Source organism: Oncorhynchus keta, chromosome 34, assembly GCF_023373465.1.
Source record: "Oncorhynchus keta strain PuntledgeMale-10-30-2019 chromosome 34, Oket_V2, whole genome shotgun sequence".
Classification (NCBI taxonomy): domain Eukaryota; kingdom Metazoa; phylum Chordata; class Actinopteri; order Salmoniformes; family Salmonidae; genus Oncorhynchus; species Oncorhynchus keta.
Genome location: NC_068454.1, coordinates 23,031,088 through 23,051,674, shown reverse-complemented (window position 1 = coordinate 23,051,674; position 20,587 = coordinate 23,031,088). Strand labels below are relative to the sequence as shown.

General features: G+C 43.6%; 3 protein-coding genes across 8 annotated transcripts in view; 1 reads left to right on the top strand and 2 right to left on the bottom strand.

Annotated features, from left to right (window-relative positions):
* Positions 1-1,203: 1,203 nt before the first annotated feature.
* LOC118366824 (F-box only protein 47-like) lies at positions 1,204-8,114 on the top strand. Its single transcript, XM_035749560.2, has 11 exons — positions 1,204-1,350; positions 1,489-1,703; positions 1,931-2,107; positions 2,308-2,384; positions 4,275-4,352; positions 4,465-4,573; positions 4,652-4,825; positions 5,002-5,151; positions 5,607-5,749; positions 5,881-6,040; positions 6,135-8,114. Exons 2-11 carry the CDS (start codon positions 1,529-1,531, stop codon positions 6,230-6,232), a joined length of 1,341 nt encoding a protein of 446 aa, XP_035605453.1. The 5' UTR covers positions 1,204-1,350; positions 1,489-1,528; the 3' UTR covers positions 6,233-8,114.
* A 136-nt stretch (positions 8,115-8,250) lies between these two features.
* Positions 8,251-11,309, bottom strand: LOC118366841 (ADP-ribosylation factor-like protein 6). 6 transcript variants are annotated; one of them, XM_052493463.1, is made up of 9 exons: positions 10,671-11,309; positions 10,368-10,415; positions 10,158-10,219; positions 9,958-10,026; positions 9,649-9,743; positions 9,410-9,539; positions 9,212-9,267; positions 9,029-9,041; positions 8,251-8,750 (listed from the first exon to the last, which is right to left on the bottom strand). In XM_052493463.1, exons 1-9 carry the CDS (start codon positions 10,791-10,793, stop codon positions 8,717-8,719), a joined length of 630 nt encoding a protein of 209 aa, XP_052349423.1. In that variant the 5' UTR covers positions 10,794-11,309; the 3' UTR covers positions 8,251-8,716. The 6 variants fall into 6 exon arrangements, with proteins under 6 accessions (XP_052349423.1, XP_052349422.1, XP_052349425.1 ...); XM_052493462.1 differs by having other exon boundaries at positions 10,362-10,415; positions 10,671-11,303; XM_052493465.1 differs by lacking the exon at positions 9,029-9,041 and having other exon boundaries at positions 10,671-11,302.
* A 3,020-nt stretch (positions 11,310-14,329) lies between these two features.
* Positions 14,330-20,587, bottom strand: part of LOC118366834 (ephrin type-A receptor 6-like) — a 298,784-nt gene continuing 292,526 nt past the window's right edge. Inside the window, exons 16-18 of the mRNA XM_052493450.1 lie at positions 17,251-17,444; positions 16,977-17,126; positions 14,330-16,410 (exon numbers count right to left, since the gene is read on the bottom strand). Coding sequence (XP_052349410.1) covers positions 16,296-16,410; positions 16,977-17,126; positions 17,251-17,444 — 459 coding nt within the window. The 3' untranslated portion in view covers positions 14,330-16,295. The remainder of the gene's footprint in view (positions 16,411-16,976; positions 17,127-17,250; positions 17,445-20,587) is intronic.

Here is a 20,587-nt window from a genome sequence, read left to right as displayed (position 1 = left end):
TTGACTTTGCCCAATAATGTTTGTACCATGTTTTTTTGCTGCCATGTTGTGTTGCTACCATGTTGTTGTCATGTTGTGTATCTACCATGCTGTGTCATGTGTTGCTGCCTTGTTAGGTTGTTGTCTTAGGTCTCTCTTTATGTAATGTTGTGTCTCTCTTGTTGTGATGTGTGTTTTGTCCTATATTTATATTGTATTCATTAAAAAAAAAAAAAATCCCAGGCCCTGTCCCCGCAGGAGGACTTTTGCCTTTTCATTGTAAATAAGAATTTGTTCTTAAATAACTTGCCTAGTTAAATACATTTTAAATAAATAAACATAAAGCTCTTATCATGGGACAACAGAGTGACACATAAGTACAGTACCTGATATACAGGAGATCCCATGAGGTGTGAGCTCATCCAAATCTGCTGGTTGCTCTTGATCTGGTCAGTGATACATACTGCCACTGTATTCTTAGTCCCATTCACTAAATTTGTGTCTAAGGACGCTATAGAAGACAGGCACACAAGGCTATATTCCCAATCCGGCTGTCATTCCTCCATACAGTAGCCTAGCAGTGGCTTTTCTAGCAGCCTAGTGCAGCCCATCCTGCCCTGTGTCAGTCTCTTTTATAGGATTATGTGTCCTGTGTATCTCCTCCAGAGGGAGATGCCATATGAGTACCGAGGAGTTAATAGCCTTAGGGGAAGCACAGTAATCCTCCATGCATTAAGGAGCTGTGCTGGGCACATTAGCTGTGCTGGGCCACAACTCAAGGAAAGGCTATAAACTATTGGGCCTCTGTCTGTAATAAGGTGTTTATTATCTGCTTCTCGGACAGCAAATATGACATTTATATTTGATTGATCATTGTAAGCACCTGTTGAATGCAGATAAGGCCTAAACATTTCACATTCTAATCGCTTTATTCATAGGCTACTGTTACAGTAGATCTAGAAACAGCATTTTAAAAAATCTGCTCATGTCATGTCAGACTAATCATTAGACTAGCCTACATGAGAGGGATGAGGATTATAGGCAAATGTACACCGCACGTTTACATGACATTACAAAAGTAAAGTCAGCACAAAAAACATTCAGAAAATGTTGATGGAAGGGAAGGTTATTTTTTTCGCGCGAGATGAGTATTTCGCGGCAGAGCTGTTTCACTCGCGAGGGGTCGCCAAAAACAAGTCTGTCTGTAGTCCTACCTCAGCCTCAGGGAACGTTTCTTCTCAGCAGCTAGCTAGCCAAAATATTCACTTTATAGTCTATGATAAAAAAAGAACAGTATAAGTCTGAAGACAGCTCACAAGTTTACTCAGTGTATGCTATTGTTGGATTCGTTTTCGCATCCAAAAGCTAAAGGTAAAGCCAGGCAAATGGCAGCTAACGTTAGCTAGTTACAGTAGTTCACTCTTAAAGTTGACAGCTGTCTTTGATGTTGTTCTCTTTGGAAATGAATAAATTATTCTTGCCAAATGACCTTCAACCTTCAATTCCTAGTTTATCCTCGGGTCAATAGCGACCGGACAGTTTTGTGGCGATGGCGGCAGTCACCAGGAAATTCACCATGACCCAGAAGTTCCACCGCCGACGGTCCCGTCGCCAGCCCTATCCGGTGAGAACCATCACGACCCGGAGTCAGGGCATGGCCAGTGGCTGCTTCTTCGAGAGGCTGCCTGCAGAGGTCTTTGACATGGTCCTGGACAGACTCTCTGGTAGGTCTAACTAGCTAACTGGTTTAAATACAATGAATGGAGGAAGGGACAGATAGAAGGAAAGGAAGGCTGGTAGGCCTGTCAATGTGTATGTTGATTGTCATTGACCTAATTACGGTCTTTCTAGTCATGTCTTCTACTAGGCTAGCCAGCTGTGTGTGTGTGTGTGTGTGTGTGTGTGTGTGTGTGTGTGTGTGATATGACCCACATGCCTCTGTGTGTTGCAGTGCTTGAGATCAGTGTATTCAGCATGGTGTCCAAGGCCATCAGTCGCTACATTGTGAATCACATCTCTACTCAGACCTGGAGGAACAGAATGATCCTACAAAAGCTCCGGCACTGCTCCTCTCCCTCCTCTCCTCCCAAAGAGGACCCCGCCACCCTGGGACACTACAAAGCACTGGGTAGGTAGTAGGTACAGCCTATAGGCGGGAATATGAAGTCAAACACAGCACTTTTCATAATACACTCTAGGCTACCTCAAGATAACTGTGTCTAGAAGTGCTTTTTAGTCATGTGTTATGTCATTCTTTATTCATTCAGGGTTGACAAACAGATGTAGTCATGGTGTCACCTTGCTGTTTGTTTCTGCTTGTTGTCTCAGGGTTGTTGTTCAAGAGGTGTACCCTGTTGCTACCTACAAAGGACAGGTTGAAATTTATATATAGCAAGTTCTCCCAGGTAAGACAGAGAAAGGTGAGGGAGATAGATAAGGTTATGGAAATGAATGATAAGGATATTTAGCAATGTTGTTAAACTACTGTAGTAAAGCATGAGTTGTTACACATAAAACATTAAAAAAGAACCAGTTAATCATTATAACACAGGTTGTGAAATAAAATATTTGACCTAGTTACAGTTCACATGAGGAAATCTATTAAATAAAATAAATAAAAATCAAATCAAATGTTATTTGTCACATGCGCCGAATACAACACCTTACAATGAAATGCTTACTTACAAACCCTTAACCAACAAGGCAGTTTTAAGAAAATACCCCCCAAAAAGTAAGAGATAAGAATAACAAATAATTAAAGAGCAGCAGTAAATAACAATAGCGGGGCTGTATACAGGGGGTACCGGTACAGAGTCAATGTGTGGGGGCACCGGTGTTGAGGTAATTGAGGTAGTATGTACATGTAGGTAGAGTTATTAAAGTGACTATGCATAGATAATAACAGAGAGTAGCAGCAGCGTAGAGGGGGGGGCAATGCAAATAGTCTGGGTAGCTATTTGATGAGCTGTTCAGGAGTCTTATGGCTTGGGGGTAGAATCTGTTTAGAAGCCTCTTTGACCTAGACTTGGCGCTCCAGTACTGTTTGCCATGTGGTAGCAGAGAGAACAGTATATGAATAGGGTGGCTGGAGTCTTAGGGCCTTCCTCTGACACCGCCTGGTATATAGGTCCTGGATGGCAGGAAGTTTGACCATACGCACTACCGTCTGTAGTGCCTAGTGGTCGGAGGCCGAGCAGTTGCAACCCGTCAGGATGCTCTCTGGTGTAGCTGTAAAAACATGCCAAATCTTTTCAGTCTCCTGTGGGGGAAAAGGTTATGTCGTGCCCTCTTCACGACTGTCTTGGTGTGCTTGGACAATGTTAGTTTGTTGGTGATGTGGACGCCAAGGAACTTGAAGCTCTTAACCTGCTCCGCTATAGCTCCGTCGATGAGAATGGGGGCGTGCTCGGTCCTTCTTTTCCTGTATTCCACAGTCATCTCTTTTGTCTTGTTCACGTTGAGGGAGAGGTTGTTCTCCTTGAACCACACGGTCAGTTCTCTGACCTCCCTATAGGCTGTCTCATCGTTGTCGGTGATCAGGCCTACCACTGTTTTGTCATCTGCAAACTTAATGATGGTGTTGGAGTTGTGCCTGGCCATGCAGTCATGAGTGAACATGGAGTACAGGAGGGAACTGAGCACGCATCCCTGAGGGGCCCCCCGTGTCGAGGATCAGCGTGGCTGATGGGTTGTTACCTACACTTCCACCTGGGGGCGGCCCATCAGAAAGTCCAGGAATAGGCCCTAATCTATGGATTTCACATGATTGGGCAGTGGTGCAGCCATGGGTGGGCCTTGGAGGGCATAGGCCCACCCACTTGGCAGGCAGATCCACCCACTGGTGACCCAGGCCCAGCCAATTAGAATTAGTTTTCCCCCACAAAATGGCTTTATACAGAAATACTCCTCACATTTTAAAGTAGCCTTTTATTGTCCCCAGCACAAGGCCTTTGAAAAATTTCTGGGATTTTTTATTTCAGCTCATGAAACATGGCACCAACACTTTACATGTTGCGTTTATATTTTTGTTCAGTGTTGTAAGGCCTACATACTGTAGATTAATGCTTCAACCCTGTTGCTGGAGAGCTATCCTCCTGTAGTAGGTTTTCAATCCAACCACAGGTGTAACTAACCTGATTCAGCTAATCATCCAGCTAGTTATTAGAATCAGGTTTTCTAGATTATGGTTGGAACAAAAACCTACAGGACGGCAGCTCTCCAGGAACAGGGTTGGAGAGACCGGTTGTAGATGTCCATAGACTTACATAGACCGCTTGTCTCTCCCTACCTCTCAGGTCCCGTGCTTCATGATGGAGCAGTGCACTGCCTCAACAGGCTGCCCTTTCTTCTCCAGCTACGGAGTTTTCTTGCAGGTGAGACCCTAAAGTAGTTTCAAAAGAAAAATACCTATGAAACACACAAGACAAATCTTTTCAGTCTCCTGAAAAAAAGATATGTAACAGATCATTGCTGTTTGACTGACAGACGTTGATTGCGGGCTGGGATGAGCTGGAGTGTCAGCGGGTCTTCAACTTCCTGTGCGACTTCACAAACCTTCCCCGGAAGATCGAGTTGGTCGTCACTGGAAAGCCAGGTGGGTGTCTGTCTCTAATTCAGAGAGAGAGGGTGTGAGGAGGAAAGAGAGACAGTAATGTTTCCCCTCTGTGTCTAGGAGCATGTCAGCGGTTGGAGCTGCAGATCCGTGGGTTCTGTCGTCAGGTTCTGTTGGAGCCGTGGAGCAGCCGAAGAGACACTCTGTTCTGGCTCACCAGGATCCTCCAGTCATGGCCCATGGTCTCACAGGCCAGGCTACTGTTCATACTCTATGGACCACGGCTGCCTGACGGTTAGTATGCAGTGAGTTTGTGCATGTGTGTACATCCTCTAACCCTGGCCCATGGTAGAGAGTGTGTGTGTGTGTGTGTGTGTGTGTGTGTGTGTGTGTGTGTGTGTGTGTGTGTGTGTGTGTGTGTGTGTGTGTGTGTGTGTGTGTGTGTGTGTAACAGTCTGTATTTTTTCCAGGTTCTCTGGGCTGGCAGGAGCAGCTGGGTGCAGGAGTAGCCCAGTGTTCTCTGTGGGACTTGGCGAAGGCTGTGATCCTGCTCCACAGTGACCTAGAGGCAAGAGACTGGACCACTGACACCGTACTGGCCATACTGGAGGAACTCACAGGTACACACACTTTAACCTTTTACTGTAGTGGGCTAAATCACGGTCACACGGAGTGATTCTTGGTAGCCTTTGAAACAAAGTATTTACCTCACGCACATGGGCTTACAAAAAAGAAGATACCTGTACCATGTCAGATATAGAGCTGAGTTTGCATCCAAATATTACACTTTATATACATCACAGTAGACTGAAATATAACAAAACTGTTTGACATAGAAACACTGGACTTTCATTGTTTAAAAAATAATCTTTATTAATTATGAAATAAATAATCTTTATTAATTATGAAATTATGAAAAATATTAATAACATTCCACCCGTGAGGCGAAAGAGGGCACTTTTCGTCGTTGACTGCACGAAAGGGCTACCATATCTTAACACACGCACACACACACCTTTATTCAGGTGCACACAGCGTCTTCGTTGTGCTCATCACATCTCTCTGGTCTCCCCAGTGCTCCCCCAGGCGTGGCATGTAGAGAGCGTGGCCAGGCTGTTGATCCTGTGTGGGAACAGTCTGTGTTACAGTATTCTGGCTAGCAAGGCTCTCAACGGACGCCTCTTTGAGATCTCACGACTCCTCGTCTACCTCATACTGGTCAGTACACATCTGTGTGTGTGAGAAGGATGGCTATTCAAATCAAATCAAATATACACATATTTACCAGATGTTGGTGTAGCGAAATGCTTGTGTGTGTTATAGTTATGTTTCATATGTGTGTATTGTAGGTGTGTGAGAAGGACGGCTACTGTATGAACTGGTCGGTGAGGATGGTGCAGCAGGTGTGCCAGGTGTTCTTGTCGCCGTCAGACAGGTGGTCATTCATCCAGAGCGTTGAGAACATGTTCTCAGAGGTTACCATGGAGATGTACGAGGTTGTCATGGCAGGTGAGGACATGGCAGGGCAGGTGGTTCACTATGTTTGGTCCCAGATAGCCATATGGCCTTTGTCTGTACTGTCAGTAATCTCCCTCTCTTTCAGGTAACCGTCATGAGGACATGGAGACCTTCCAGAGCCTCCTGAATGCCAGCGCTCACTTCCACACTGAGATAGTTTACATGTTCCTCAAGAAGGGTTGAGGACAGAGAAAGGAATGTGAGGGGCTGAAGAGATAAAGGGGTGAGGGGATAAGAGATAGAAGAAAGGAGAGAGTAGGGACACTGTCAGGGAAATGATGATCTGAAGGTTTGTGTTTGAGCAGATAGAGGGATATAAAAGGAGTGAAGGTAGCCCAAGACGATAGGGAAAATGAAGGGTTTCTTCTCCCTTTGTCAACAGTATTCACATCATTACACTTTTATACTTTTGTTATACAGCTTATTTATACTTTCGTAAATTAACTGCTTTAAAATATTGGTATCCTGTAAAGGGAGTATTTAATTATATTTATAGATTTATTAACAAGTTTGCAACTATTTATTAGCATTTCATAAAGGTGTTCAACTTGTACAGTATAACGGTTATGATGCATTGATTGTACTTGATGCTTCTGTGTTGATGGAAGCTGAAACTCATCTGTTTTTGCATAAATTATTAATATGGACTTTGGGGTCTACAGTGTTGATTCACTATTATCTCCTCTCACTATGTGAGATCAATGAACATAAAGATCCAGCAAATAGAAAGATAAATTGTCACCCCCTTTGATGAAAAGGAAGAGACTACAAATCAAGAAAATACCAAGCCGTTTGTTTTCATTAAAACATCCCAATATATAGGTATATATTTAGCACTGACTGGTGTAATAAACTCAGCAACAACATTCGTAAAAATCCAAAAAACTTCACAGATCTTCATTGTAAAGGGTTTAAACACTGTTTTCCGTGCTTGTTCAATGACACATGAACAATTAATGAACATGCACCTGTGGAAAGGTCGTTAAGACTAACAGCTTACAGACGGTAGGCAATTAAGGTCACAGTTATGAAAACTTAGGACACTAAAGAGACCTTTCGACTGACTCCGAAAAACACCAAAAGAAAGATGCCCAGGGTCCCTGCTCATCTGCGTGAACGTGTCTTTAGGCATGCTGCAAGGAGGCATGAGGTCTGCAGATGTGGCCAGGGCAATAAATTGCCATGTCTGTACTGTGAGACGCCTAAGACAGCGCTACAGGGAGGCAGGACGGACAGCTGATTATCCTCGCAGTGATAGACCACGTGTAACAACACTTGCACAGGATCGGTACATCCGAACATCACAGCTGCAGGACAGGTACAGGATGGCAACAACTGCCTAAGTTACACCAAGAACGCACATTCCCTCCATCAGTGCTCAGACTGTCCGCAATAGGCTGAGAGGCTGGACTAAGGAAGGTCCTCACCAGACATCACCGGCAACAACGTCACCTATGGGCACAAACCCACCGTCGCTGGACCAGACAGGACTGGCAAAAAGTGCTCTTCACTGACGAGTCACGGTTTTGTCTCACCAGGGGTGATGGTCGGATTCACGTTTATCGTCGGAAGTAATGAGCGTTACACTGGTGCCTGTACTCTCCAGTGGGATTGATTTGGAGGTGGAGGGTCCGTCATGGTCTGGGGCGGTGTGTCACAGCATCATCGGACTGAGCTTGTTGTCATTGCAGGCAATCTCAACACTGCGTTACAAGGAAGACATTCTCCTCCCTCATGTGGTATCCTTCCTGCAGGCTCATCCTGACATGACCGTCCAGCATGAGAATGCTGATTGTCTGCAAGACAGGAATGTCAGTGTTCTGCCATGGCCAGCGAAGAGCCCGGATCTCAATCCCATTGAGCGTGTCTGGGACCTGTTGGATCGGAGGGTGAGGGCTAATGCCATTCCCCCCAGAAATGTCCGGGAACTTGCAGGTGCCTTGGTGGAAGAGTGGGGTAACATCTCACAGCAATAACTGCCAAATGTGGTGCAGTCCATGAGGAGGAGATGCACTGCACTATTTAATGCATCTGGTGGCTACACCAGATACTGACTGTTACTTTTGATTTTGACCCCCTTTGTTCAGGGACACATTATTCCATTTCTGTTAGTCACATGTCTGTGGAACCTGTTCAGTTTATGTCTCAGTTGTTGAATATTATGTATTTACACATGTTAAGTTTGCTGAAAATAAACGCAGTTGACAGTGAGAGGACATTTATTTTTTTGCTGAGTTTATGTCTGAAAAACAGTCACAGCACATTAAATGGCATTAAAAAAAAAACAAGCATTAAGTACAGCTCAGAAATGTAGAGGGTAAAAATGTTACAACAGAATACATGAATCATATCTTTCCACATTCAGACAGCACAGTTACACACCACGTGTAACGTGCTGTAACACTGAATAACACAAACAATCTCGGAGTTTCTACACTGCAACAAGCTGTTCAGCAACACTTCACATCAACACTTTACAACAGTATCATACAGCAGGCATCATGACAGAGTAACAAATAGAAAGAGGAAACAAGTGATTCCCTTGCACCGTATAAATAGTGACATCAGATAACCAAAGACACACCCAGTTGGAGGAGCCATGTTGTAGTCACAGAGGCCTCTCTCTTCTCCCCATCACGATCCTTCATCATAAGCATTTCATCCATTTTATTTAATCAAGTCTTCATTGTTTTGATATGATCTGTTTATAAAGATATGGACATTTCATGAGATTAAAGTTAAAACGAACAGCCTGAACAATAAGACCTGAAGTTCCATAAAACACCTTGAACAGTACGGCACTAGAGAGTTAAGAATAGGGGAGTTTAATCATCATTACCCATATGTCAACATTATACCATAATTGCAGTGTTTAAGACTAAATACAGTCTCCCCTGTTCCTAACTCATCAACATCCATCTGCACTTCACCAAGTCCACCACAGTGACATAAACTAATGTGAGTTCACATGATACTTACTGTGCAATTTGCTCTATGGGTAAGGTGGAACAAAACAGAATAATTCACTATTGGTGTCAAAATTACATTACAAAAAAGTAATTTACACACACACACACACACACACACACACACACACACACACACACACACACACACACACACACACACACACACACACACACACACACACACACACTGTACCTTGTAGCCAGTCCACCCCCTCCAGTAGACCCTCTCCTTTTACAGCATTACTGGCACTAAAACAGATGGACAGAAGCTAGTAACCTATCCCAATATCACTGTATGTGTCTGTACCTTATTTTGTGTGTGTGTGTGTGTGTGTGTGTGTGTGTGTGTGTGTGTGTGTGTGTGTGAGACTAGGATAGAGTTGTGTCTTACCATATATGCCAGGGTTTGTCCTTGATGTTTTCCAGACAGAGCAGCTGAGAGACTTTGACTAAAGACATGGCTTCTCTCAGGTCACTCTTATTAGCAAAGAACAGCACAGGCAACCTCCTGCTGCGGATGTCTGGAGGGAGCAGGAATGCAGGAGAACAGGTAAAATAACAGTTGGCTCTCTGTCTGTCTGCCCCCCCTTCCTTTCTCTCCCTCTCTCTCTCTTGCTCTCAATCTCTGACCTTGGTGATTGAGAAGAGTATCCAGCTCCTCTTTGGCAACGACCATTCGTAATTGATCTCCACTATCGATGACAAATATGATGGCGTGACTCTCTCTGTGGACACAAGAAACAGGATAAACAACACTGAATCTGATCTCTACATCACTAATAACTACTACTTGGAGACGGGGGTAGGGTTGCGTAACCATTAAAACTGCTCTACAGGCAATACTTGATTACTCTAAGATCAGAGGTAAGGCACCACAGGCTCAACATGTCTTATCACATAATGCAGTTCTAGATAAACATTGCCGGTGTAAAGTCTTACTTGTAGTAATGTTCCCACAGGTTTCTATATCTGCTCTGACCAGACATGTCAAACACTGTGAAGGACAAACTTTGTAGAGACACAACATACATGTTACCGATCAACATACACAATAGAATAAGTATCAAATAATATAATTCTTATGACTATCATCTGGTTCACTAAGTTAAACAACGTTTACATAAGAAGTAAATTATTACCTTGAACTCTTGAATTTTTCTATGTTGAAGCCAATAGTTGGGACAATGTCTTGTGTCTGGGTCTGTAATACACACAGAGACAGAGACACAGACACACGCAGGCACGCGCGCACACACACACACAATAACAAACACAGACAAAAAAACAGTAACTTAACTTTGTCAAAATATATGGTAAAATAGGGTGAAATAGGCTGTACTGACCTTTACCTGACTAACATGTTTCCAGTCGTCTGAGAGTGGGCCAAATAAGCTTTGCTGAAAACAAGCAATCGGTGGATGATTGCAGTGCAATCGATGCGATGACTCTCACAGCTCTCATACATTAGCAACATCTCTGTCTCAGCTAACTCTCAATATATAAAACTCCGTCTCTTTCCACTGACAGCTTTCCACTGACAGGCCCGCGCGCGGCTACAGTAGGACATCACATCAACAAGTTACAATTTACAGCGCAATCACATACATCAGTCAATGGCCTATATTATAGTTGGGCCATGTCAGTGGACTTACATTACTGGGTTTGAGTTGATTGATGATGGTCGTTTTCCCGCTGTTGTCCAGTCCCAAACACAACACGTTCACTTCTTTCTTCTTCAGCCCCAGCCATCCCGACAGTTTATCTAACAGGCCCATGTGTCCCACTTAAAACATTTGATCCTAAGGTTAACTGTATTTGGTACAGGATACCTACTCCCTCGAGATATCGTCGAACGTTTCTACCATTTCTCGCCGCAATTTAATTGAACATATTAAAATAGAATGTTGCCGTGGATATAAGGACAAGGTAACAGCAGCAGGTTGGCTGTCCTGGCTTGGAATAAGCCTATTAGAGTGAATTAATGCTCTTGAACCTCCTCGTGACCTGCTTCGCAATACGGGGTGACTCTGAGATGGACATGCGATAATGTTCATTTCATGCTCATTACATACATACCTACGGAAGCCAAATTACAGTCATGCGTTATTCTTTACAGTGCACTGTAAAAGTCATACTTCTTGGTGCTTTTGGAATTTTAATTTTGTCCAAACAATATAGTATTAGCCTATACACAAAAACACGAGTTGATTAATATGAATAAATTAACAAACATCATGACAATAGCAGAACAGGACTTTTCCCCTTTGCTTCATCCATAGTTGATAAATTACTCACAGGTAGGTAGTAAATAACATGTTGAAATCCTTCACCTCTGCACTAATAATGCACGGTCCAGCAGCGCCATCGTCTGGCCAGTATTAACAAGTTCACCTGAAATATATCCTCCAAACACTTATGGACACCGTTGGTATTCTTTTAATACAGTTGGTAAATAATAGCAACTGCTCTCTGGTTGATAATTGTAATTTATAGCAGAGTCTTTAAGATTGACATCAAAAGGAAAAGATGCTGAAGAAGATACTTTTTTACCCACTTGGAAATCCACAAGGTTCCCATAGGTTTCTATAACCTGATTTGATTTGGGAGAAATCTTTATAAATCAATTCTAAATAAAGTAATGATTGTTATACAAAAATGTAAACAAACTTTCCATGTTTTTGTTTGGATAAAGGCTACTAATTAGACACTAGCACCTATTCGAGGCACCTATTTATCATTAACAATTCTCAGGGCGACTCTTTTCTCTGTATATATCAATGATGTTGCTCTTGCTGCGGGCGATTCCCTGATCCACCTCTACGCAGACGACACCATTCTATATACTTTCGGCCCGTCATTGGACACTGTGCTATCTAACCTCCAAACGAGCTTCAATGCCATACAACACTCCTTCCGTGGCCTCCAACTGCTCTTAAACGCTAGTAAAACCAAATGCATGCTTTTCAACCGATCGCTGCCTGCACCCGCATGCCCGACTAGCATCACCACACTGGATGGTTCCGACCTTGAATATGTGGACACCTATAAGTACCTAGGTGTCTGGCTAGACTGCAAACTCTCCTTCCGGACCCATATCAAACATCTCCAATCAAAAATCAAATCAAGAGTCGGCTTTCTATTCCGCAACAAAGCCTCCTTCACTCACGCTGCCAAGCTTACCCTAGTAAAACTGACTATCCTACCGATCCTCGACTTCGGCGATGTCATCTACAAAATTGCTTCCAACACTCTACTCAGCAAACTGGATGCAGTTTATCACAGTGCCATCCGTTTTGTCACTAAAGCACCTTATACTACCCACCACTGCGACTTGTATGCTCTAGTCGGCTGGCCCTCGCTACATATTCGTCGCCAGACCCACTGGCTCCAGGTCATCTACAAGGCCATGCTAGGTAAAGCTCCGCCTTATCTCAGTTCACTGGTCACGATGGCAACACCCATCCGTAGCACGCGCTCCAGCATCTCACTGATCATCCCTAAAGCCAACACCTCATTCGGCCGCCTCTCGTTCCAGTACTCTGCTGCCTGTGACTGGAACGAATTGCAAAAATCGCTGAAGTTGGAGACTTTTATCTCCCTCACCAACTTCAAACATCAGCTATCTGAGCAGCTAACCGATCGCTGCAGCTGTACATAATCTATTGGTAAATAGCCCACCCATTTTCACCTACCTTATTCCCACAGTTTTTATTTATTTACTTTTCTGCTCTTTTGCACACCAATATCTCTACCTGTACATGACCATCTGATCATTTATCACTCCAGTGTTAATCTGCAAAATTGTAATTATTCGCCTACCTCCTCATGCCTTTTGCACACAATGTATATAGACTCCCCTTTTTTTCTACTGTGTTATTGACTTGTTAATTGTTTACTCCACGTGTAACTCTGTGTTGTCTGTTTCAAACTGCTATGCTTTATCTTGGCCAGGTCGCAGTTGCAAATGAGAACTTGTTCTAAACAAGCCTAACTGGTTAAATAAAGGTGAAAAAATAAAAATAAAAAATAAATTATCAGCCTGGACGGAGACTTTACTATTGGGAGCCATCTAGGTTCCCTTACCAGCATGTGAGGCACCAATTTATCCTTACCAGCCTGGGGGGAACCTTTATTATACACCAGCCTGGGAGGAACTTTTATTATACACCAGTCTGGGAGGAACCTTTATTATTCACCAGCCTGAGAGGAACCTATTTATCCTTACAAGCCTGGGAGGAACTTTTATTATACACCAGCCTGAGAGGAACCTTTATTATACACCAGCCTGAGAGGAAACTATTTATCCTTACCAGCCTGGGAGGAACCTTTATTATACACCAGCCTGGGAGGAACCTTTATTATTCACCAGCCTGGGAGGAACTTTTATTATACACCAGTCTGGAAGGAACCTTTATTATACAAAAGCCTGGGAGGGGCCTTTATTATACACCAGCCTGAGAGGAACCTTTATTTTACACCAGCCTGGGAGGAACCTTTATTATACACCAGCCAGAGCGGAAACTTTATTATTCACCAGTCTGAGAAGAACCTATTCATCCATACCAGCCTGAGAGGAACCTTTATTATACACCAGCCTGGGAGGAACCTTTATTATACACCAGCCTGGGAGGAACCGTTATTATACACCAGCCTGGGAGGAAGCTATTCATCCTTACCAGCCTACGATTGTGTTAGTTCGATGAATATGCAGCTTGCTATATTAGCCCATTGGTCTGGAGAAAATAGCTAGCTAAGCAGTTAGTGAAAGTAGCAGCTGTACTTGCTGCATTAGGTAGTTAGATTAAAAACATTAGCTAAATAGCCATCAAGTTAATTTAGCTCCTTTAAAAAGGTAACTAACCAGCAAAGCAGTTTAGCAAATCTACAGTATATGTCAGCCTGTATCATTTGGAAATAGTCTAGCCATTTCAGTGTTTTTGGATGCCATGTGCTTACCTTTTTTATGTGCTAGCTGTGAATGTCACTGTGGAAAATTGTTATTTTTGCTGGAGCGGGCTTGCACGTTTGCTACTGTATTTGAATTTGATTGGCTGATGTGGAAGAATGGGAGTAGTTGCTTAAACAAGGGCTGCCTCACAGGCTGCTTTGAGGGCAAAAAAAGTACCTTGTGCCACTGGCAGACACAAGACTTCCAGCCATGTTCAACCAGATACTCTTCTCATGGGGAGTCATAGTGTGATGGAACAGTACCAGGGGAGGCATCATCTAATAAAACAGTTCCATTAAACTATGCATCAGAACACACTTTACATGCAATGAAACAGTCAGTAATAAAAACACTACTTCTAACCACCAGAACTGTTCTTTATTTGCAAATAAATATCCGCTTTAAACTGCGTCTTACAGTGTGCAAGATCTACCACGTCTCTCTGGAAATGATAGAAAAATAAAATACAAGAATTATAAGTATACTTGTACTTTGTACAAAAGAGCATTCTCCCGTTGCTCAGCAAGACAGTAAGACATGCTAAACAGCCTGATCTAATCTTTCCTTCCAGGAGGAGGGAAGTGTGTGTGTTTGTGTGTGTGTCCTCCCCTCTGAGGGACACCTGAACGCTCTGTCTGTGAACAGCTGCTGGACAGGTGAGCTCCATTTAGAAGTTGTTCCGAACCACAGATCTAGGATCAGCTTAGCATACCTAAATTCTTACCTCAACCATTAGGGGGTAAAATATTAAACTGATGTTAGATCAGTGTCTGGGGGCAAATTCCTCCTACTCTGTACAGCAGTGAAGGCTGGTTGGAGGAGTTATAGGAGGACTGGCTCATTGTAATGGTTGGAATGGAATTTTGGAATGGAGTGAAATGGGGTTCCAAGTATGTTTGATACCGTTCCATTGATACCAATCCAGTGATCCCGTCCTCCTATAGCTCCTCCCACCAGCCTCCACTGCCGTACAGGCTCCTCAGGTACACTCCTGCTCCAGAACATACTGAACATCCAGAACATATTGTAGGTGTGTGTGTGTGACCGACTGGGTTTGAACCTGGGTCGTCTGTGCTCCACAAGACTATGTTAGCCTGCCGAGTTAAAGCCTAAGCATTAGCTAACGCAAGTCTTCAAGTTTCAGGCATATGTTTTTTGTGGTTCACCGAACCACCTACGTTAGTGTGGATCTGGAGAGGCTCATGGGTTATTATAATGCTGTTGAGGGCCTTCTAGAGACAAAGAGATATTACACTGGTGTTGCTGTCTCTATGTGTCTGCCAACCTGCAGAACATACCTCTGTCTCTCTCTATCTTGGAATACACGTGAGTCTTGACCACAAAAAACACATAATGAAACCAACTACTGTATGCCCAACAGCCCTTGAGTCCCCCTCATACTACATATTGTACATTGTTTTCCAGCAACTTCCATAAGTCTTTAGCATTGCCAGACCGCCCTGTGTAGTTGGCATGTTAGCATGTTACACAGTCTGTTGAGGTTTGCTGACAATCTGCTCTCAATGTCTGTAGGTCCATAAGAGAGTATCATTTATTTATTTCTCTTATCTTAGTTACTGAGACGACTGCATATATTGCTGATTTCGATAAAATGGTAAATAAAGAGATAACATCCAGATTTACTAGGGCGCTCACATACAGGACTGCACATATATAAATATTAGTTTAGGATTATAATCGATAAATTGTCTATACACTTAAAACATTCAGAAATCCTCTGCACTTCAAAAACTGTCTCTTCGTTTTCTTCAAGTATTAGCATACCCAGATACTCTGGAGAGGTTAAATCATGTAACAAGAATACCTTATGATGACGCTTACTTATCAAACTCCAAAATAATTCACATCATATTATTTAAGGACAATCCTTTTGATTGCTCATCTGTTAGCAGCTACATCATGGTCACAAAAACATGGAGAGAAAATGTACATTCCCAAGTTCTACTGTATAATAAGTAGTGATGCTGCAACAAGGCATACATTCCCCAGGGGGAGCCAGGGGCAGTGTGTCTCTCAGAGTCCTGTCTCTGCTGTTCTGTCTCTGGCTGGAGCAGGTTCAGGTGTACAAAACAGTCTGGCTTTATGGAGGTTCTGCATTGAGGTCCAAATGTGTGGTAGTCTGTCTGAGAGAGGCCTCCAGGCTGAGACGGTCTGTCTGTCTGTCTGTCTGTCTGTCTGTCTGTCTGTCTGTCTGTCTGTCTGTCTGTCTGTCTGTCTGTCTGTCTGTCTGTCTGTCTGTCTGTCTGTCTGAGGGGTGAAGACTGAGGCACAGGCTGTGGCTGTCTGTCCGTCTGTCTGTTCTAAGGTCTCATACATGGAAGCCCTTCTCCTGTTGGTGTAGTAGCTGCAGTCGGAGGGTCTGTATGCTGCTGACGATCCTCCTCTGGTGGCCAATCAACACCACCCCGGTCCTCCGCACGTCTCTAGGGGGAGAGAGAAGACACACACACACACACACACACACACACACACACACACACACACACACACACACACACACACACACACACACACACACACACACACACACACACACACACACACACACACACACACACACACACACACACACACACACACACACACACAAAATTGGTTAAGGGAAATTGTTGGGTTAACTTAAGGTAAGGAAGGATAAGATTGGGAGGCAGTGCCAGAGTAATGTTTAGTTGAAGTTAGAGTAACATTAGGGTAATGTTTAGTTGACGTTAGAGAAACGTTAGGGTAATGTTTAGTTGAAGTTAGAGTAACATTAGGGTAATATTTAGTTGAAGTTAGAGTAACGTTAGGGTAATGTTTAGTTGAAGTTAGAGTAACATTAGGGTAATGTTAAGTTGAAGTTAGAGTAACATCAGGGTAATGTTTAGTTGAAGTTAGAGTAACGTTAGGGTAATATTTAGTTGAGTTAGAGTAGCATCAGAGTAATGTTTAGTTGAAGTTAGAGTAACATCAGAGTAATGTTTAAGATAGTGAACAGTCCTCCACTCACTCAATGCTCATCTGGGCCACAGAGTCCAGTGTGCTGAATCCTGCTGCCACAAAGCTGCTCTTGTATTGGCTCATCTTGATGGAATCCAGCCAATCCCCGATGGAGATGAACATGGGGTAGTCCACCACCTCTCCTGGGGACTCTGCTAGACTGACAGATGGATCAAACAAAATAGAATATAATAAGAACTAAAAACTTTCACTTGCAAGTGAAATTAGTGCCATCAGTAGCTCTGGATAAGAGCGTCTGTTAAATGAAATGAATGTAATTGTACCCCTGTATATCTTCCACCAGGGCCAGCAGGCTGCTGGGGTTCCTGATCAGCTTATCCAGGAAGGAGACCACATCAGTGAACTTGGGCCTCTGGCTCCTCTCCTTCTGCCAGCAGTGTAGCATCAGCTGGTGTAGAACCACGGGGCAGCCCATAGGAGCAGGGAGACGGTAGCCCTCCTCTATGGACAGGATCACCTAGGGGTGGATGAAGGGAGAGAGTCAGTACACACACTCTTCACTTCATGTCATCCAGCCATTATGTCTCTACAACGCCAGTATTATCTGAGCTACAGTAAGCATGTCTCTAGGGTGTGTTAGAGGGCTGTGTGAATATAACAGCCCCTAAAGCTAGCCTGTAGCCTTGATGTCTCCTCTGAGCCCTGACGGGTGAGGCAGGATGGGGCTGAGGGGTGAGGAGGGAGTGAGGAAGGGGTGAGGAGGCAGAGACAGCAGAAGTCAAGGATTGGCGGTGGCGTTTGTCTTGGAAAGCACTTCTAAGCAATTCCCCAGCATCACAAATCCCCATGAAGCTAGGGGCTGTGTGTGTATGCCATGTGAGGTGTTGATGGGGATTACCAAGGAGCTTTCACACTCCACAGGGAGATGGGACGAATCCCCTCCATCTATCCTCCAATTGACCGGAGACCGTGAGGTCACTCAGACAGGTTCTGAATCCACAACTTTTAAACCCCTTCGTTGGCCAGTGGCTCTCCCTTCACATCTCCCTCAGTATGTCTGTCTTTCTGTCTCTCCGTCTACACTGCAATCTCAAAGCTTCAGAGCAAGACACTCCACAGAAACGGCCAACTGCTTTCTTCTGGAAAATGGGAAGAGTTGGAACGGTGGAGTTGTTGGGGCTGTATTTCTAGACCTGAAGAAAGGTTTTGATACTGTTAACCATGAGGTTCTCATCACAAAACTGTCCAAGTTCAACTTTTCCCCTGATGCCTTGAGATGGATGAAATCATACCTTGAAGGCAGAACCCAGTGTATCAGGGTGATTAATGAGCTTTAATGAGCTCAAGTTGGTATCCGATTTCATGTACCTTGGCATCTTACTTGATTCCAACCTCTCTTTTAAAGAGCTGGTGAAAAAAGTAACTCAAATAACCAAATTCAACCTAGCTAATTTCCGATTCAAATGAAATTGTTTGACTACAGAGGTAGCAAAACTGTACTTCAAATCTATAATACTTCACAACTTAACATACTGATTGATTAGTTGGGCCCAAGCTTGCTGTACAACATTATAACCTATTCAGTCTGTCTACAAACAGGCTCTCAAAGTGCTTGATAGGAAGCCCAATACCATCATCACTGTTACATCCTCAGAAAGCATGAGATCCTGAGTTGGGAAAATCTTGTGCAATACACTGACGCATGTCTTGTATTCAAGATCCTAAATGGCCTGGCTCCTCCCCATCCACTCAGTATTTTTGTTAAACAGAAAACCCAAAAGATCAACAAGGTCTGCCATGAGAGGTGACTGTATAGTTCCTAAGGAAAAACACATTAGGTCAATCTGCTTTGTCTGTGAGAGCTTCCCATGTCTGGAACACACTGCCATCAGACACATACAACTGTACCACCTATCACATCTTCACAAAAACATAAAGACACGGCTAAAGGCCAATCAGACTTGTGAAAATAATCCCTAGCTGTGTATTGCTGCTTTCCATGTTGTCTGTTGTCTCTATCTTGTGAGGTGTGGAAACACTTTGTTGCTTTTATGTATTTTGTTTTGTTGCTTGTTCTATGTTTCTCTGTCTGCATGCTACGTGTTGCTTGTTCTATGTTTCTCTGTCTGCATGCTACGTGTTGCTTGTTCTATGTTTCTCTGTCTGCATGCTACGTGTTGCTTGTTCTATGTTTCTCTGTCTGCATGCTACGTGTTGCTTGTTCTATGTTTCTCTGTCTGCATGCTACGTGTTGCTTGCACTATGTTCTCTGTCTGCATGCTACGTGTTGCTTGTTCTATGTTTCTCTGTCTGCATGCTACGTGTTGCTTGCACTATGTTCTCTGTCTGCATGCTACATGTTGCTTGCTCTATGTTTCTCTGTCTGCATGCTACGTGTTGCTTGCACTATGTTCTCTGTCTGCATGCTACATGTTGCTTGCTCTATGTTTCTCTGTCTGCATGCTACATGTTGCATATTCTATGTTCTCTGTCGGCATGCTACGTGTTGCTTGCTCTATGTGTTCTGTCTGCATGCTACGTGTTGCTTGTTCTATGTTTCTCTGTCTGCATGCTATATATTGCTTGTTATATGTTTCTCTGTCTGCATGCTACGTGTTGCTTGCTCTATGATCTCTGTCTGCATGCTACGTGTTGCTTGTTATATGTTTCTCTGTCTGCGTGCTACGTGTTGCTTGTTGAAATGTTTTCTGTCTGCGTGCTACGTGTTGCTTGTTCTATGTTTTTCTGTTTGCGTGCTACCTGTTGCTTGTTATATGTTGCTCTGTCTGTGTGCTACGTGTTGCTTGTTCTATGTTGCTCTGTCTGTGTGCTACGTGTTGCTTGTTCTATGTTTCTCTGTCTGCATGCTACGTGTTGCCTGTTCTATATTTCTCTGTCTGCGCGCTACGTGTTGCTTGTTCTATGTTTCTCTGTCTGCATTCTACGTGTTGCTTGTTATATGTTTCTCTGTCTGCGTGCTACGTGTTGCTTGTTCTATGTTTCTCTGTCTGCGTGCTACGTGTTGCTTGTTCTATGTTTCTCTGTCTGCATGCTACGTGTTGCTTGCTCTATGATCTCTGTCTGCATGCTACGTGTTGCTTGTTATATGTTCTCTGTCTGCGTGCTACGTGTTGCTTGTTCTATGTTGCTCTGTCTGCGTGCTATGTGTTGCTTGTTCTATGTTTCTCTGTCTGCATGCTACGTGTTGCTTGCTCTATGATCTCTGTCTGTATGCTACGTGTTGCTTGTTATATGTTCTCTGTCTGCGTGCTACGTGTTGCTTGTTCTATGTTGCTCTGTCTGCGTGCTACGTGTTGCTTGTTCTATGTTGGTCTGTCTGCGTGCTATGTGTTGCTTGTTCTATGTTTCTCTGTCTGTGTGCTACGTGTTGCTTGTTCTATGTTGGTCTGTCTGCGTGCTATGTGTTGCTTGTTCTATGTTTCTCTGTCTGTGTGCTACGTGTTGCTTGTTCTATGTTTCTCTGTGTGTGTGCTACGTGTTGCTTGTTCTATGTTGGTCTGTCTGCGTGCTACGTGTTGCTTGTTCTATGTTTCTCTGTGTGTGTGCTAAGTGTTGCTTGTTCTATGTTTCTCTGTTTGCGTGCTAAGTGTTGCTTGTTCTATGTTTCTCTGTCTGTGTGCTAAGTGTTGCTTGTTCTAT

Excerpts from the sequence above, each read along its gene's own strand:
- LOC118366824 (XM_035749560.2), top strand. The coding sequence starts at position 1,529 with ATGGCGGCAGTCACCAGGAAATTCACCATGACCCAGAAGTTCCACCGC. Across the intron at positions 4,574-4,651 it reads GGTCGTCACTGGAAAGCCAG|GAGCATGTCAGCGGTTGGAG; the intron begins GTGGGTGTCTGT and ends CTCTGTGTCTAG. Across the intron at positions 5,152-5,606 it reads CATACTGGAGGAACTCACAG|TGCTCCCCCAGGCGTGGCAT; the intron begins GTACACACACTT and ends TGGTCTCCCCAG.
- LOC118366841 (XM_052493462.1), bottom strand. The coding sequence starts at position 10,793 with ATGGGCCTGTTAGATAAACTGTCGGGATGGCTGGGGCTGAAGAAGAAA. Across the intron at positions 9,744-9,957 it reads CTGTGGGAACATTACTACAA|AGAGAGTCACGCCATCATAT; the intron begins GTAAGACTTTAC and ends TTGTGTCCACAG. Across the intron at positions 9,540-9,648 it reads TACTCTTCTCAATCACCAAG|ACATCCGCAGCAGGAGGTTG; the intron begins GTCAGAGATTGA and ends TGCTCCCTCCAG.